Here is a 16,552-nt window from a genome sequence, read left to right on the forward strand (position 1 = left end):
TAAAGCAACAGGCATCTCGCCGAACGGGAGCTCCCAAACAATAGGGCGAGAGAGCAATGTCACCTTATTGTCCCAGCTGTCGGTGAATAACAGCCAACTTCACCCTCACTCTCTATTAGGTCATTATCGCCACCTAATCTATATTGCTATTGTCTGACGCTTGTGACCGATAATGCCGCCAAAGACGGTCGAGGAGGAGCTTGCGGAGCTTGAACTGCTTGGAGCAGAGACACCAGCTGCCCCACCGCCAAAGAAGGGACCCAAGGCCCCTCGACAGAAGCTGCCTCAAGAAGACGACGCGCTAAAAGGGCTCGAGGAGCTCGAAGACTTAGGCAAACTGCAGCGCCCAGAAGGACTGCGACCTACAAGTCGTCCAAACACACCCAAGCTATCTTCTTCGACAGCCTCAAGCAACAGGCGAGGCGCCGATGTTGCAACGCCATCCTCTACTGGCTCAGCTCGTACCAGCGAGGACCGAACAGCACCACCAAGGAAGTCGGGAGATAGCGCACGATCATTCCACCAGAGCTTTGCCCCCACTCAGGAGGAGCCAGCCACAGCAGCACCTGCATTGGCGGCAGAGGCACCAGCATCGGCAGGCGGCTCGTGGTGGGGTGGAGGATGGGGCGGCATCTTGAATACCGCTACCGAAGCTGCGAACGCTGCGAAAAAGCAAGCAGAGGCGGCCTATCAAGAGCTCCAGAAGAACCAGGAAGCACAGCGCTGGGCAGAACAAGTGCGTGGCAATGTCGGCGCACTCCGTGGCATGGGTAGGCCACCATCGTCTATAGTCCAACATGGCTATGCTGACAGAGTACAGGCGGAGAGTTGAGCAAACACGCAATGCCGACTTTCACCAACATATTGCATACCCTCGCCCCACCGATCGCCCAACATGAACGACTGCAAATTCACATTACTCATGATCTCGTCGGCTACCCCTCGCTTGATCCCATCGTCTACCAGACCTTCTCTACCGTTATGGCTCAGGTTGAGGGCGGCGACTTACTAGTCATCCAACGTGGCTCGGAACTGAAGCAGCGTGGCTCACTCGATGGATACAGAGGTGGTGGAGGTGGTTGGAATGATGGTCCTTGGTGGCGCCACGCAGACAAGCGAGACCTCAGCACAGTCAAGGGCCTGGTTGAAGGCACGAAGCTCACAAAGGTGAGCGCCGAGTCCTATGCCGATGAGTTCTTCGCCGCTCGGGGAGGCATTGAGGCCGCTGCGAAACAAGCTACAGAAGTCCTCAGCGAGACAGTCCCTGTGCGGAGCAGCGATATTTTTATCGCCATCCAAGCTATCAGCTACCCGGTCCCTACAGATCTCTTTGGGGCCTCCACATCAACGGATACGACAGAGAATGTCATCAAGGAGGTAAAGGACGATGAGGATGTGGTCGTCTTTGCTGTATATTTGTATGACCCTGTTCACGGTATCAGCCTCAAGACGGTCAGCCAATCATTCCCTGCGAAATGGGCCGAGTGGCTTGACGCACCCGCAAGCACTGAAGCTGATGGTGAGGCACAACACCTTCCGCAAGAGATCAGCGAGATTATCGAGAGTGGAGGCGTGGATCCTCGTGAGTGGGTGTCCGAGTGGATGGAAGAGACGATCAGTCTTAGCGTTGGTATTGTTGCGCAGCGCTACGTTGCACGTCGCATGGGAGTTGGAGAGGGCAGTCTTGGGAGGGGCAAAGCACGGGAGGCAAACCTCGAAGATGGCGCTGGCGAAGCCGCACGAGCTGGAATCATCTGAGAGATATACTTTTCATTGCATGTTGCAGAGCGACAGGATTTATTACCCCCAGCGGACTCGACAGTCGCTTTTTTCCACAAGAGTCTTGACTGACTCCACTCGACCTTTACATCCCATGTTGCCACATAATGGAGCTGATTACAGCTATTCGTCAAATAGCATACTGATGCAGAAGCATGCCGCACTCAGCGCAGCAGCTTCCTGCAACCTTGAACGCCAACTCGCGGCCAGATCTGTGGCAAAATGCAGAGGTATCGATGGATAGCCTTTACAGTGCTAGACGTTCTGCTCCCCAAGACGGACCGAGTCTTTGGACTTAGCAACCTCCGGTCAAAATCACAGCTCATTTGCCCTTTGCGCCCTCCTTCTTGTCTCTCTTTCCACCCCTCAGTATCTCCAAATGACCTGCTTTCTCCGCCAGGAATTTTTCGGTCGTGCCAACGAGGCCGGCGGCGCTCTTCTTCTTGATCTTGTTTTGCGAAATCAAAGTCGCCTTCTTTGGCTTAATGACCTTCTGTCCGGGCCTAGGTCCAGTCTTCGAGGGTCTGTAACAACAATTAGCAAAGGCAACAGACCTGAAGAGCGAAGTGGACATACTTCCTGGACGCCGCAGCGGGCTTGGACTTCTTTACTGCGCCCTGTGCCATCTTGGAATCTCGAATTAGGCTGGTATGCGTGGGGCTTACTTGAGAAGCTGTAGTTCGCGCGCAATTCTGGAAAATGTTCGGCGCGACAAAGTTTCGGCTTGGCGCGCCGCTAGCGTAAAGGAGGGGAATACCTAATTTAGCCTCTCGTCTTCAAGTCCGCTGTTCCGAAGATCCACCACCAAGGCCGCTCCCTGCAGCCTGTCCCATTCAGACAATTGCAGTGAATAATGTACAATCGAGCGCACCCTCCGGAATATTTGCAGAATGCAAGACAACATGCAGCGATGCGTTTGTACTATGCTCGCCTGCGTAAGTAGATCAGTTCGGGATAATTTGCCTGGAGCGCCTTGCGTTGGCGGCTATGTACTGCCCCACACTTCACGAAGCTGGGGAAGTGATGATGATCTACGAATTTATCCTCGACTATAGCCGGTGCTCTGGTGCACGTCACTTCGGACCGTTACTCGTTCCTGGATATTGGGCGACGAAGACGCGCGAAGCAGAGGGATCACCAGTCCATTGGAGCCGATCGTACCTGCGGGTGCTTGTAAACCTGGCTAATATGTTCTCATAATGTCCTGGCATGCATAAAGAGGCAAGGACCCCCGTGAACGGATCAGTAGCACGAGCCAGTGTATCTTGTTAGCATCATGGAGCTCTCACCACGCCGAATGTTGAGCGTTGTGCTCTCGGCCTGCCTGTTCGCTCCCACAACTGCCGTTGAAAGCTTCCGAAAGCCTACTGTCGAGTTCACTGCTGGCAATGGGAGTCACATTCTGGCCACTGGCTCATCGCCCGCCAACATCCATGTTGATGCTGGAGATTGGCCTGGTGTCCTGCGAGCGGCGCACGATCTCGCCATCGATTTTGGACGGGTAACGAAAACAAACGGCACCTTGACAGCCACCGGGACAGCCACGGCCAATGCGTCTACGATCTTCAATGTTACAGGTATTAGTAGTGACTGGAGCACCGGAACGAGGGGAAACCGCACTGGTAGAACCGCCATCATCATTGGCACGATTGGCAACTCGAGCTTGATTGACGGGCTGGTAGCCAGTGGGAAACTCGATGTCAGTGAGATCGAAGGGCAATGGGAAGCGTACGTCAGTGCTCTCGTGCAGAACCCACTGGAGGGAACTGATCAAGCGCTCGTCATCGCCGGTAAGCTGTCTTGTAACGATGGCCGCGGTTCTAAGTCTGATATCCTACAGGTAGCGATCGTCGAGGTGCAATCTACGGTATCTACGATGTGTCTGAGCAGATCGGTGTTTCTCCGTGGCACTGGTTCGCTGACGTGCCTGCGAAGAGCCACGCCGAGGTATACGCGCTTGATACAATCAAAGTTCAGAAGACTCCCTCCGTCAAGTATCGCGGTTTCTTCATTAACGATGAAGCGCCAGCATTGACTGGATGGGCTAACATCAAGTACCCCAAGTATGGAAACAACAGCCCTTTCGGAGCCAACTTTTACGCTCACGTTTTCGAGTTGTTACTCAGGTCAAGGGCCAATTACCTATGGCCAGCTATGTGGAACGGGATGTTCAACGTAGATGACCCACGTAATCAGCCGCTCGCAGATGAATACGCAATTGTCATGGGTACATCGCATACTGAGCCCATGGTACGTGCCACCGCTGAGTGGAGCAAGGTTGCTAAAGGCAGCGAGTCTGGCTGGCAGTGGGCGACCAACAATGCTACGCTGTACGACTACTTCTACGAAGGTGCTGAGCGAGCTGCGCCTTACGAAAATGTTGTCACGGTTGGAATGAGAGGTAAGCAGAATCGTTGAGACGGGTGGCACGCAATGCCCAAATGCCACAATGCATGCTGACAATTCACTGCAGGCTACCACGACACAGCTATGTCTTCTGATGTACAAACCAGCGTACTTGAAGCCGTTGTGGACGCGCAACAAGACATACTTAACAAAATTCACGGCAATGCCTCGGATGTGCCGCAAATGTGGTGTCTCTACAAGGAGGTTCAAGACTACTTTGAGGCTGGCATGAAGGTTCCTGATTACGTCACACTCCTGTGGACCGAAGACAACTTTCAGAACATCAGGAGACTGCCTGTGGGTGATGAGAAGAAGCGATCCGGTGGTGCCGGTGTTTATTACCACTTCGACTACGTTGGGGACTCGCGTAATTACAAGTGGATCGACACAATTCAACTGCAAAAAACATACGAGCAGATGCGATTGGCCAAAGATCGCGACGCGGACAGGATCTGGATTGTGAATGTTGGTGATATCAAGCCGAGCGAAGTGGCCATCAGCCACTGGTTTGATATTGCCTACGACATTGACGCATACGATGAGAATTCGGTCCCTCAGTGGACCGCAGATTTTGCTGCCCGCAATTTCGGTGAAGAGCATGCCCAGGCCATTTCGGACATCTTAGACGAGTATGGCTTCCTTGCAAACATGCGCAAGTTCGAGTGGGTCGAGCCCTCCTCGTACAGTATCCACAACTACGAGGAGGCTGATCGTATCCTTGCGCAGTGGGAGGAGATTGGTAAGAAGGCTCAAGATATCCACGATGCTCTTCCTGCAGAGCAACAGCCTGCCTATTATGAGTTGGTTCTTCACCGTGTCCTTGCTGGAGGGAACTTTGTAGATGTCCAAGTTGCAGGAGCCAGGAACATTGTGTACAGCGGCATGGGAAGGAACAGCGCCAACAAGTGGATGCAGCGCACTATTGATGGCATGAAGAAGGACCACAACCTTACAAAACGCTACCACGAGCTATACAACGGCAAATGGAACCACATGATGGATCAGACGCATCTCGGGTACCAAGGGTACTGGCAGCAGCCCATGCGCCAATCTACACCGTACCTACGCTGGGTTCAGACTTGGGAAAGGAGTCTTGCCGGTGACCTCGGTGTTGCCGTCGAAGGCAGCAATGCTACTATTCCTGGTGACGATTCGTGGCACACAAACGGAGGCGGTTCTCTAAACCTCCCTGATATTACACCTTTCACCCCCAAGCGCTGGCTGGAGATTGCTTCGGTCGGAACACAGACCTTCAACTGGAACATCTCTGCCGATCCCTTCATCAAGCTCTCTCAAGCATCCGGTACCATGCAACCGGATGGTGAAGATGTTCGCGTCTACGTCGAGGTTGACTTTTCTAAGGTGCCCGATAATTTCGGCAAGAAAAGCACCTTGAACATCTCTTCGAGCACAGACTATGGCACACAATTCGGCGCGCCGCAAGTCATCGTGCAGGTGAACAAGACGAGCATTCCTTCCAACTTCAGCGAGGGGTTCGTCGAGTCCGCTGGTCAACTGGCCTTCGAAGCAGAGCACTACAACCGCCTGACAGACCAGGGAAACCTGTCTTTAATCACCCTACCCAAGTACGGTCGCACGCTTTCTGCCATCAAGCTCAACGATCCACTAGCCGAAGGTCTTACCTCCGCAACCGCGCCGACGATCGAGTACGACTTTTTGACATTCACACCCACAACCGCAGCCAAGGGCCTCAACGTGACCTTGATTCTGTCTCCCAGTCTCAACATTGATCCCAAAAAGCCCCTCGCTTATATCACGCAAATCGACGATAAGCCCGAACAGCGTCGCCAGTATGTCATCGATCAACCACAGCCGAACTTCCCTGTTGGCTGGGGCACAGCAGTCGCGCGCAATGCGTGGTACAATACCACAAACTTTGGAGAAGTGGCGCCGGGAAAGCACACGCTGAAGGTCTGGCTTGTGGAGGCGAACGTTATACTGCAAAAAGTAATATTGGATTTGGGAGGCGTCGTGTACAGTCACAACGGCCCGCCAGAGAGCTACAAAGTGGGTGGTGGAAACTCAACAACGGGTTATTAGGACCTTGAGCAGAATTGTAGATGACGATAATGAAGAGCTCCCTGCATGCTGTCCATTCGTGTGTCCCGTAGCAGAGACCGCAAGTCTCCGAATCACGTGCAGTCTGCTACTCATCTCCACGAATCAACGAAATGTACAAGGCCGCGCCTCAAGATCGACTCAACAATGGCGATCCAGTGGCAAACAACGTGACTGTTGAACTTAGGGTTACCACGAGTAGTTCTCTCTATGTCTGCTTTAGGATAGTGTCAACAAGTTCATGTTGTTAGCTTTGCAGCATCGCACTTCGTATACTACACCCTTTAACCGCGGCAATGGCGGTAGCTGGGTCAACCGACAAATTTCGAGGGTCGACGGAGGGATGGCGGCCGGTATCTAGGCTGACAATGTTGGTTTCCTCTTCCAAAGCATTCTGGTAAACGTACATTCGGGACATGTGCGTGAATTTTCCAAGAGTATGCTGACGTCACCTGATGTTTTTTCTTTGTAGAATCTTGAATGCCGCTTGTTTCTTGCTCCCGCCCTTCACCGCCCCTGTTCGTTCTTTTTCTACCTTCCGGCGAATGGTGGCCATTGGTCAGTTCAAGGCTGGAACTAAGCTGCGATTTCCGCCCCGCCACAATCAAATCTCCGCGGCTCGGCGGATCTCAGCGCGAATCACGCCCTCAACTGCCATCCCCTGAGGGCAGCCACAAACAATCGTCGCAACTTTGTTTGCCGCAGATCTGGCGCCGGCTGCTGGATAAGGTCATCAGGTCTCAGTCGCAGATGATCTTGCCCTCAGTTATCGCGCCTTATCACTCCCAAGCTTTTGTCACCGATAATAACACTGGTGCCGGCAATTGACATGCCTGTTCGAGCCTCGAGACCGCCGCGGCAATGCTTGGCAATGCTTGGAATGCCGGCACTCCTCCTCAAGCAGGCCGAGATGCACTCACGTTAAGCACGCGATCGTGCAGATGCCAGGGCGAATACGACTATCCCCACAGTCACGGTGCCTCCCGCCACCAATCACTCCTTGCGCCTTCAGGCCGAGGACCAGGATCAGCCCTCAACCACTACCGCCGAGTGGCTGCAGTGTTTCTAAAGCCGATTTAAGTAGATGAAAGGTACTGGAGGAGATTAGGACCTGCCTGAGGAAGAGAAGCGTGTGCTGTGTAGTTCGCCGCCCAAATGGCCGTCGAATGTAACTTAGCGACGAAGACAGCAGGTAGATGTCGGAAGATGTGATCGGCGTCAAGGTGGAAGGATAGCTCCATTGACGTTGCGCTCGGCTTGACGCCTCCTTCGGAAGGTCAACGTCGTGGTGAGCTCGACTGGCTCCGGGTTGCTGCGAAAGCGGTCCGTTCCTGACATTGATGTTGCTTTTCCTGTAGGCAGTGATGAGTACAAGTATACCTGGAGACCCTCCTTGAAATGGCATCGATTCGCAGCTGAACACTCCGATTCCCTCATTCCAAGTCACTACCAGCCGTCAATATGCAGCTCAAGACCCTCCTCGTTTCCCTGCTCGTCTCCTCTGCGGCGGCCAAGCGTAGCTGCGGTACCCCCAATGCTACTGCTGAGCAGATCCAGGTTGCCCAGAACCTCCAGATCCTCGAGGCTGAGTCCAATGCCAGCGGGGCCAGGCTTGCTGCTGCTGCCGCGACCATCAACATCAAGGTCTACTGGCACGTCACTGCCACTGCCAGGACTGTTGCCAGCGGTTACCTTACCCAGGCCACTCTTGACAAGCAGCTTGCTGTCCTGAACTCCGCGTATGCCCCTCACGGCATCTCGTTCTCCCAGGCCGGTGTCGACTGGACTGTCAACAGCAACTATGCCAACGACAGGGCCGACCTTACCATGAAGAAGGCTCTTCGCAAGGGTACCTACGCCGACCTGAACGTCTACTTCGTTCCCGGCACCCAGTACCTTGGATACGCCTACTTCCCCCAGGCTGTTACCGCCAACTCCAATGCCTTCTTCCTGGACGGCGTTGTCATCCGCTCCTCTACCGTCCCCGGCGGCTCTGAGAAGCCCTTTGATCTTGGCCACACCGCCACCCACGAGGTCGGCCACTGGCTCGGTCTCTACCACACCTTCGAGGGTGGCTGCACCGGCAACGGCGATTTCGTCTCTGACACCCCTGCTGAGGCCTCGGAGGCGTTCGACTGCCAGTTGACCCGTGATTCCTGCCCCAACCAGGCCGGTCTTGACCCCGTCACCAACTACATGGACTACTCCGATGAGTAAGTTGTCCCCTTCTAATCAAATATTAATCGACCCATGCTAACTCTTGCTAGTGCTTGCTTCACTGGCTTCACCACCGGCCAGGAGACCCGCATCTTCAGCTACTGGAACCAGTACCGTGCCGGCAAATAAGCGCTTTGTAGCTGCTATTTGTTATCGCGGAGCGAAGAGTCCAAGTGAAGATGTGTTGTCGCATGTGCATAGTTTAGCGAACGGGGATGTTGTATATAGGCCTGATGATTACGAAGATCCGATTAGATATCCCAATCTGAGCATGATTAGCAACCTTCATTTTCGAACATGTGCCTTGTACTTACCTTGTTCTATGGCGATGTTTTCCACCGCAGGCGCGGGCGGACACCCCGCTGTCTATATAGGACGCATGGGCACCCTGATGGTCGATGGTGCAAGCGTCCGCGGTGCATCATAGATAACGCGCACTGTTGACCCTCGCTTAGTGTCCTGTGCAGCACCAAGGTCTTGATGCTATGTATGATCCTTGGCCGTGTCTTATAGACTTCCTGCAACGGCAGGTGCACAGGCAGTGACTACTACCCAGTTAGGTATGTGTAGATTCGCGATTAGATGGCGGTATTATAGCGTCCCTTGCATGTTCACGCCAATGATATGGGATCGACTTGGATGCCTATAGTATCAGCGGGACTGATTGATGTCTTGGTCACATTGAGTCGGAACCATCAGCATCTGAGAGCTCAGTTTCGAATGTGTCAGTTACCTACATATGCTTTTGAGCAGCTGGTACTGCGGTATCAAAGAGCTCGATGGAACGAACACGTTCTTGTTGAAATTGAATGATCCTACTTGAATGAGAAGTTCAGCCATGCCCGCTGTTACTGACCCGATGAGGCAGCTGCTCGAATTAGTCCACACGTGGAAAGGACTCCCTTGATAAGAAAACGGTAGGTCTTTACTTTCGAGTTGTCTAGATCATGCACACTACTGCAGAACTGTATTGTATCACACGCACCTGCTTCTAGCAAGCAGGTGACCCCTGCCGGCGCGGGACACAGTACAAGGAATTCTAAAGCACGCGATTGTGGCCTTCCGAGTTGACGATCTGCTCTATCTTGCTTCATCATCTGTTTTGTTCAGATACCAGGAGCAGAGACAATGTATCATTCCAATACAACGAGGCATTTGATGACTACACTCTGGCCATCGGGTTCAGCTATGGAGCGCAACCTCACAGTATTGAACCGGGATCAGTTTGCATCAAAGACAGCGCGGATGTGCTAAAATTGCATTACAAGAAGCACATTCATAGTACAATGAGATCAGTCGATGCCGCAGATTCGTACATTCATGAACATATGTAAACCATCGCATCCAAGCAAGCAAGAAAACGAAAGTAAATATCCACATTAGAACAATAAACTAGCTACGGTCAATACTTAGACCTTTCCTGCAACGAACGCTCCCGCGGTACCAGCATCCTGCTGGTAGTTCAAGTGCGCAGCTGTGATTGAAGAGCCACCCTGGCAGATGTTGTCGCCGGTGTGGCAGATGGTGAGTGTCTTGGACGAAGCGATTGAACCGAAAGACTGGCCGCGCTTTGGGTCACCGAAAACGACGACTGGATTGGGTTAGCCTTTTGTTGCGGAGGGTGTAGGAAGAAAGCTGGGTGAAGATTGAGGGAGAACAAGAGAAAATACGTACCGGCAGCGACCTTCGCAGCGTTGGCCGCCGAGGTGCGGACAGCGGCGTTGTGCACGAGCTGTGCGCCCTGGGAGTAACCAGCAAGAACAATCTTGGTGTTGGGGCAGCGGGTTGCGGTCTGGTATACATTAGCTTCTGTTGACTGTTAAGTTTTGTGAAAGTATCTTAGACTTACGCTGCTGATAAGATTCGTCATGGTCGTGCTGCCTGTAGCATCACCGCCCTGCAAAAATCCGCCTACACTTGCTGAGTATGTGACGCCCTGGATAGCGAGTCGGCTGGTTCCTCCAACACGGCTGGCAATCTGGTTGAAGAACAGGGGGCCAACGGCTGCAGAGTCGCCAACGTTGCCTTGCTGTCCGGTTCCACGAGCGTAGATCACGCTAATGGCGCGGCAGGCAGTTCCATCGGTGAGTTGGTTGTAGCTGCTGCTGCTGTACTGGCGCTTGGAGAGAGCGTGGTCCTCAACAGAGATGCCGCGTGGGACTTCAGAGATGGGGAAGGCCTCGGGGTCGGCAACAGGAGAAGGTGCTGCGAGAGCACCAGTGAGCACGGCGAGGGAAAGCAGGGAGAGCTTCATGGTGGATTGCGGGTGAGTTTAGTGAGAGTAAACTGATGGACTTGATGAAGGGCAGTAAGCGATGGACTGTGGGAGCGTGGACCTTGTGGCTCTGCAGTGCAAACAACTGGCAGCCGGTGGTGTATTTAAGTGTCTCATCGGCAACACGGTTCTTCTCATTGATCCGTGCTGCACCCAATTCACCGACGCCCAGCTGGTGTGCTCTGCTCCTGCCACTTTTGCCACGACTGCCGGTGTGAAGGACCTTGGTCATCTCACGGACCTCCTGAAGAGAGCAGAAAGGGCGATATTAGATACGCTTGGGGTGCAGCCGCCCTGCTTTGGGGCCGACTCTCCACGAGTCTCACAGCTCTTTAGACCAGTCACCTGGTGAAGCGCATGAGTCGTAATATGAGTTTGTACCTTTCTGGATATCCAACCGGTAATTGGCATCGACCTGCTCAGAACAGCTAGTCTTCCCGCCTTCATTGCCGTTGACCAGAACCTTTCGCAGCAGATCGACGTTGACCCAAAGCCGAAGGAGCAAAGGACCCGTCGTGAGTTTACCCGTTTGGGCATAATGAGCGACGCTACCCCGCGATCGTTTGAATTTGATGGACGTTGCGTTACGGAGAGCTGTTAACATCGTAGATCAGAGAGGAATAGTGGCGGGAAACAAGCCATGGCAGAGAACGTCCTTAGCTATTTCCAAAAGCACACAATGCGCGTCTCAATGCTTTTTCTTGGAGACTCTTGTTCAGACATAGGCAGCCTAAATGCCGTATGCGGGCATCGCCAACCTGGCTTACTCTGATCAGTATCATGTCCCTTGAACACTACAATCTCATCGGGCGTCATCTCAGACATATAGTACCACTCGTGTTGTTGTTGCTCCTTTGCATGGCACATGACGTAATTTCCTGACTTCACGCCACTACGGAATTCCCGCAAGCGGATCCGGTAGTCGGAGTCCGGAACGGTTGTAGCATCACAAACGGCGAGTGGGTCCCTACGGACGATATTGAGTGGACGCCATGCACCGAGGTATGCGTAGCGTGAACTTGTGTCAAAAAGCGCCGACACTTGAGGTGGCAGGTTGAGTTCCTGTCTGGTGCCTTCCAGAGCCGCAGGCTCCCCACAGTAGTCGACGTGAGGGTGACCAGAAGGTACGTCTTGCCATCGACCGTACGCGTCTAACTTGCCTTTGTCCGAGGGTGAAGAGTGTGCTCGGACCACGTGATTGAAGACAAAAGCTGCGGATGCACCGGTCCTGCAAAGTCAGCATACCCTTCGGATTGGGTCTTTGTAACCCAAGCCTAAGTGGTGTAGCTTACAGGCTCTTCACCAGTGCCTCTACCTCATGGTAATACTCCTGACGTATCAGTTCTTCCGAGCTGGAATCATCGACTCGCTGTTTAGACGGGAGCTTGACAAAGGTAAAGCCGTGGGTGTCCAATTCGAAATCCTGATCACTATGACGGACATCGCGAATGATCATGGACCGAGTGTGTTCATCGCCAGCACCCAGGTACCGCTTTTTCCATTCAGACGTAAGTACTGGCGCGTCGAGAGCTGGAGCGTAGTTGATATCTGCAGTAACGCAACCCTTGAGCAAAGACATGATGAGTTACTGAAGCAGACGATGCTTCCTGGGCTTCAGGCAGGTTCAAGCTGCTGGAGCTTCATGCAGGCGGGGTCAGCGGATCCGCAGTCTACGAAGGAGGGAGGGGTCAGCTTGTGCAGCTCGTTGCACTCTCTTATCCAACCTTTCTGCATCGGAGCGTCTTAAGTACACCTACGCATCGCTCATGACGTCGTCATTGCAACACGTTGGACTGGAATCCTGGTTTGACAGAGCGTTCTGGCTTCGAGACCTCATTTAATCGTGTGCAACAAATACCGTGCTCGGGCGCTTTCGCAGGCCCCACGTCTCCGGAACGACATGGACAATGCTGGTGAGCACGACAGGACGACCGACACGTCGGCGGTGTGGGGCACGAGAAGCGGATTGGTCACGTGAAACGGCCAGGGACGATTGCGGCTTCCCCGTTGGCACGGCAACGCGGCGTTTTCAATGCACGAACTCGGCGCACCACAACATTCCGCACCCACGCTCACGGCCACCGCATCCACTCCGAGGGGCAATTGCGCTGCATTTCTGGACGACTAACATATCTAGAGCGCAAATATGGCGAGCGCTGGCGCGTCGTCCATCTCGGTCACTGTGCGCGTCCGCCCGTTTACCATTCGCGAAGCTGCACAGCTCACCAAAACCGACGACTCAACACTGTTCCTCGGAGAAGGCTCGCTTGCCGCTGCACCCACACCGCGGATAACTTCCAAGGGGGGGATTCGGCCAGTTATTAAAGTCCTTGACGAGCGATGCCTGTACGTCACCTGAAGACTCCAACACCATGAAATGGTAGAGACTGACATACTTACAGCATCTTCGATCCGCCAGAAGACAACCCGGTGCATAGGGCTGGGCGCTCTTATGCTCCTCAAGGCAAACGTGTGAAGGACCAGACATTCGCTTTCGACCGAGTCTTCGACGACACCACCTCGCAGGCCGACATTTACGAGTCGACCGCAAAGCCCCTGCTCGATAATGTCCTCGACGGCTACAATGCCACCGTCTTCGCCTACGGCGCTACGGGATGTGGAAAGACGCATACTATCACGTACGTAGCCGAATTGGACATGGGGGAGAGGGTGCTGACAGCCAGATAGAGGATCGCCGAGCGACCCTGGCATCATCTTTTTGACAATGCAAGAACTGTTCGAGAAGATCAACGAGCGATCAGAGGAGAAGGTCACAGAGGTTACGCTATCATACTTGGAAATATATAACGAGACTATTCGTGATCTCCTGGTTGAAGGTGGCAGCAAGACTTCTCTGATGCTGCGAGAAGACTCAAACCAGGCCGTCTCAGTGGCTGGTCTCACCAGTCATCGACCTGTAGACGTAAGGCTTCAGGGACTGTACGTACAATTGGAAGGCTGACACATGCTAGGTTAATGAAGTCATGGAGATGATTGTCCGTGGCAACGACCTGCGAACCATGTCCCCAACCGAAGCCAACGCAACCTCTTCTCGATCGCACGCCGTACTGCAGATCAACGTCTCTTCCAAGGATCGCAACGCCTCCGTCAACGAACCACACACAATGGCTACCCTGAGCATCATCGATTTGGCAGGTAGCGAACGCGCCAGTGCCACCAAGAATAGAGGTGCGCGTCTGACCGAGGGTGCAAATATCAACAAGTCTCTGCTAGCCCTGGGAAGTTGCATCAACGCGTTATGCGACATGCGAAAACACAACCACATTCCTTACAGGAACTCCAAGCTCACAAGATTGCTCAAGTTCTCTCTGGGCGGAAATTGCAAGACAGTCATGATCGTCTGCGTCAGTCCGTCAAGCGTACACTTTGACGAGACACAAAACACTCTACGTTACGCCAATCGCGCAAAGAACATCCAGACCAAAGTCACGAAGAACGTTTTTAATGTGAACCGCCACGTCAAGGATTATCTCAAGAAGATCGACGAGCAAAGGGCGCTGATCGAGGAGCTAATGAAGAAGCAGAAGGACTCGGACAGTGTTTCATTGGCCAAGGTTCAAAAGCAGAACGACAAGAGAGACGGCATACTGAGGGATGCGTTTATACGTCTGCGACAGGCCTACGCTGATTCAGAGACCGAGCGCAGGGAAAGACTGAACGTTATGAGAACGCTGAAGCTTACCGAAAAGCGCATCTCTCTCGTCTCTGCGTGGATCGCAGCTTTCGATACGGTCTCCGAGACGCGTGAAAACGAGGAGATGCCCACACAGATTACCGCGATGAGGGATTCAGCGATCGGTATTTCTGCGGAACTCGAGCAATCTCGGCAACATCATCACAGACGGCTCGAGCGATCAACATGGGCCTCGAAACTTGACACTGCTCTCAACTTCGGCTTGAGGCAGCTGGCGGAGCTCGACGGGACTGCCGATGGGCCCGACGCAGCGAACATCACCAGAGAATACCAGATCCTGAAATCGAACGCCGAACGAGAAGTCCTGAGTGTGCTATTAGAGCAAGAAAGAGGAGGCGATGCGGCCACCGTGCAGGTCCTCGTACAAGCGCATATCGAGACCGTGGCCATTCTGAGCCAGATCACACAGATGGACGAAGCTCAAGCAGTCGAAACTGCAAGGAAGCTGCTCACTAAAATCATGAACGCGTGTACCACTGCGACAGGCCAGGTCATTCGACCAGACGGCGGCCTTCCTACCACCGAGTTCTTTGCGCCGAGCCACAAAGGCACACCGAAACGACGAAAGCCCGTCGACGTCATGGGACCTTCTCCGGTCAAATCAATCCCTATGCCATCTTTTGCAGACGCACCACACCTCACTTCGTCGCCCATGAAAGCCTCGCCGCGGCGCAAGAAGATGGTTGCAGTCAAGAAGGGTATCCAGTTTTCGCCTACGAAAAAGAGACCGACATCGCCGTCAAAGGCCAAGCGAGGTGTTCGCTGGCGGGATGATAACGAGAACGGTACTCTGGCAGACTTCAAGACACCAGAGCAAGCCGAATCGACACTTACAAGCTCTTCCTTTGATGTGCCTCCTCCGATGTTCTCGCCGTACGCCCCAGAGCCTAGGAGCCACGATGGTGATTCTTCGCCCATCCCCGTGCCACCAACGACATCCTTGGACATCAAGCCTCGCTCGGCGTCCAGCCGATTTGCAGCAGGCTTCCTCTCGAAGAAGTCCGATGGCTCACCGATGCCTATCAGGAGCGCCTACAACTCGGACTCAGACACCTCGCCTCTTCGTGAGATCGGTGCGAATATCGTCCGTCCTTCAGCCTTGAACAACGTGGAGCTTGCATCTGAAGCCGCAGCTTCGGCAAACGACAGCGGCAACAGCTCTGCCGGCGAAGATGGCTGGTCTGTTGATCCCACTGAGGCAAATCAGATTCGTACAGCCATTAAACGCCGCTCTTCTACTACAAAAGTCGTGCCAGCGAGGGTACAACGACATCGGAGCCCTAGTAACACCTCTTCCAGCCCTCCCAACGAGAACAGTATCTCGGCCAGTGCGGCACGCCGGATGGTGAAGAACAACCACGAAGGCGAATGGAAACCCAGCGTCCTGAGCCCACGTTCTGCGCCCATCGTTAAGGGCGCCGCGCGACGCACGACGGTGGCCGCGTCTGGAGACGACCGGTCTGCAGCTGGCACCCTGAACCGTGCGCCCATCCGGGTTGTTAGCAACTCCTCAGTGCGAGGCAGTCTCGCAGCCAGCGCAAAGGGTGTCTGGCGCTGACCTCATTCCGTCTCTCGCGCTAATGTTCGTCCAGAGAAGTGGACGTTTTGACCTGTCTTTGTTGCTTTCGTTTTTGCATACGGTTGGCCATCTATCTCAGTTTCCGTGCCAGCACCGCGGCGTTCGTTGTTGCTTATCCATTTACATACACTACCAGGAAGTCTTCCCCGTGCATCGTTGGGCCTCGGATGGTCCTTTGGGGAAGGAGGGTTCGGAGTGGGATCGCGTGCCCATGGCGGCGTCCTGCTGGCGTTTGGGTTGTTGGGCTCGCTTCTTGCATTATTCGGGTGGGATCGTAGAGTCGACTGGCTTGTATAGCTGGGCCGTGTAACATAGTTATCCTCACGACGTTAATGAATTGCTCCAAGCAGATTGGTTATTACTTGTGATCATCGGTGTTTGTGTTTCTCGTGATGTCGTGGAGTTGTTCTACGGTGTGGTATGTGTAATGCAATTGACCACCAACCTGAAGAACGTTTGCAGTTAGGCTTGGATAATATTGAAAGCAGGCAGGGGGATTAGA

At 53.7% G+C, this 16,552-nt stretch overlaps 7 protein-coding genes across 7 annotated transcripts; 4 read left to right on the top strand and 3 right to left on the bottom strand.

The window, feature by feature from the left end:
• Positions 1 to 172: 172 nt before the first annotated feature.
• C7974DRAFT_305054 (maintenance of telomere capping protein 1) lies at positions 173 to 1,758 on the top strand (the record flags this gene model as incomplete). The annotated part of the gene is made up of 2 exons (XM_046138004.1): positions 173 to 770; positions 821 to 1,758. 2 exons carry the CDS (start codon positions 173 to 175, stop codon positions 1,756 to 1,758), a joined length of 1,536 nt encoding a protein of 511 aa, XP_046000311.1.
• A 171-nt stretch (positions 1,759 to 1,929) lies between these two features.
• C7974DRAFT_128597 (uncharacterized protein) lies at positions 1,930 to 2,795 on the bottom strand. The gene is made up of 3 exons (XM_046135315.1): positions 2,537 to 2,795; positions 2,356 to 2,405; positions 1,930 to 2,303 (listed from the first exon to the last, which is right to left on the bottom strand). The coding sequence occupies exons 2-3, from the start codon at positions 2,403 to 2,405 to the stop codon at positions 2,102 to 2,104; spliced, it is 252 nt and encodes an 83-aa protein (XP_046000312.1). The 5' UTR covers positions 2,537 to 2,795; the 3' UTR covers positions 1,930 to 2,101.
• Positions 2,796 to 2,945: 150 nt separating this feature from the next.
• Positions 2,946 to 6,495, top strand: C7974DRAFT_128582 (uncharacterized protein). The gene is made up of 3 exons (XM_046135314.1): positions 2,946 to 3,569; positions 3,620 to 4,180; positions 4,253 to 6,495. The coding sequence occupies exons 1-3, from the start codon at positions 3,056 to 3,058 to the stop codon at positions 6,244 to 6,246; spliced, it is 3,069 nt and encodes a 1,022-aa protein (XP_046000313.1). The 5' UTR covers positions 2,946 to 3,055; the 3' UTR covers positions 6,247 to 6,495.
• Positions 6,496 to 7,725: 1,230 nt separating this feature from the next.
• Positions 7,726 to 8,610, top strand: C7974DRAFT_304805 (extracellular metalloprotease; the record flags this gene model as incomplete). Its single annotated transcript, XM_046137996.1, has 2 exons — positions 7,726 to 8,477; positions 8,532 to 8,610. 2 exons carry the CDS (start codon positions 7,726 to 7,728, stop codon positions 8,608 to 8,610), a joined length of 831 nt encoding a protein of 276 aa, XP_046000314.1.
• Positions 8,611 to 9,852: 1,242 nt separating this feature from the next.
• On the bottom strand, positions 9,853 to 11,075 carry C7974DRAFT_128641 (cutinase-domain-containing protein). The gene is made up of 3 exons (XM_046135318.1): positions 10,331 to 11,075; positions 10,156 to 10,273; positions 9,853 to 10,072 (listed from the first exon to the last, which is right to left on the bottom strand). Exons 1-3 carry the CDS (start codon positions 10,733 to 10,735, stop codon positions 9,891 to 9,893), a joined length of 705 nt encoding a protein of 234 aa, XP_046000315.1. The 5' UTR covers positions 10,736 to 11,075; the 3' UTR covers positions 9,853 to 9,890.
• Positions 11,076 to 12,499, bottom strand: C7974DRAFT_128640 (uncharacterized protein). The gene is made up of 2 exons (XM_046135317.1): positions 12,049 to 12,499; positions 11,076 to 11,984 (listed from the first exon to the last, which is right to left on the bottom strand). The coding sequence occupies exons 1-2, from the start codon at positions 12,333 to 12,335 to the stop codon at positions 11,417 to 11,419; spliced, it is 855 nt and encodes a 284-aa protein (XP_046000316.1). The 5' UTR covers positions 12,336 to 12,499; the 3' UTR covers positions 11,076 to 11,416.
• Positions 12,500 to 12,703: 204 nt separating this feature from the next.
• Positions 12,704 to 16,096, top strand: C7974DRAFT_128629 (P-loop containing nucleoside triphosphate hydrolase protein). The gene is made up of 4 exons (XM_046135316.1): positions 12,704 to 13,102; positions 13,159 to 13,395; positions 13,445 to 13,679; positions 13,729 to 16,096. The coding sequence occupies exons 1-4, from the start codon at positions 12,903 to 12,905 to the stop codon at positions 16,027 to 16,029; spliced, it is 2,973 nt and encodes a 990-aa protein (XP_046000317.1). The 5' UTR covers positions 12,704 to 12,902; the 3' UTR covers positions 16,030 to 16,096.
• The last annotated feature ends 456 nt before the right edge of the window (positions 16,097 to 16,552 follow it).

Source organism: Boeremia exigua (genome assembly GCF_020726555.1).
Source record: "Boeremia exigua strain MPI-SDFR-AT-0100 chromosome Unknown C7974scaffold_3, whole genome shotgun sequence".
NCBI classification, from domain to species: Eukaryota; Fungi; Ascomycota; class Dothideomycetes; order Pleosporales; family Didymellaceae; genus Boeremia; species Boeremia exigua.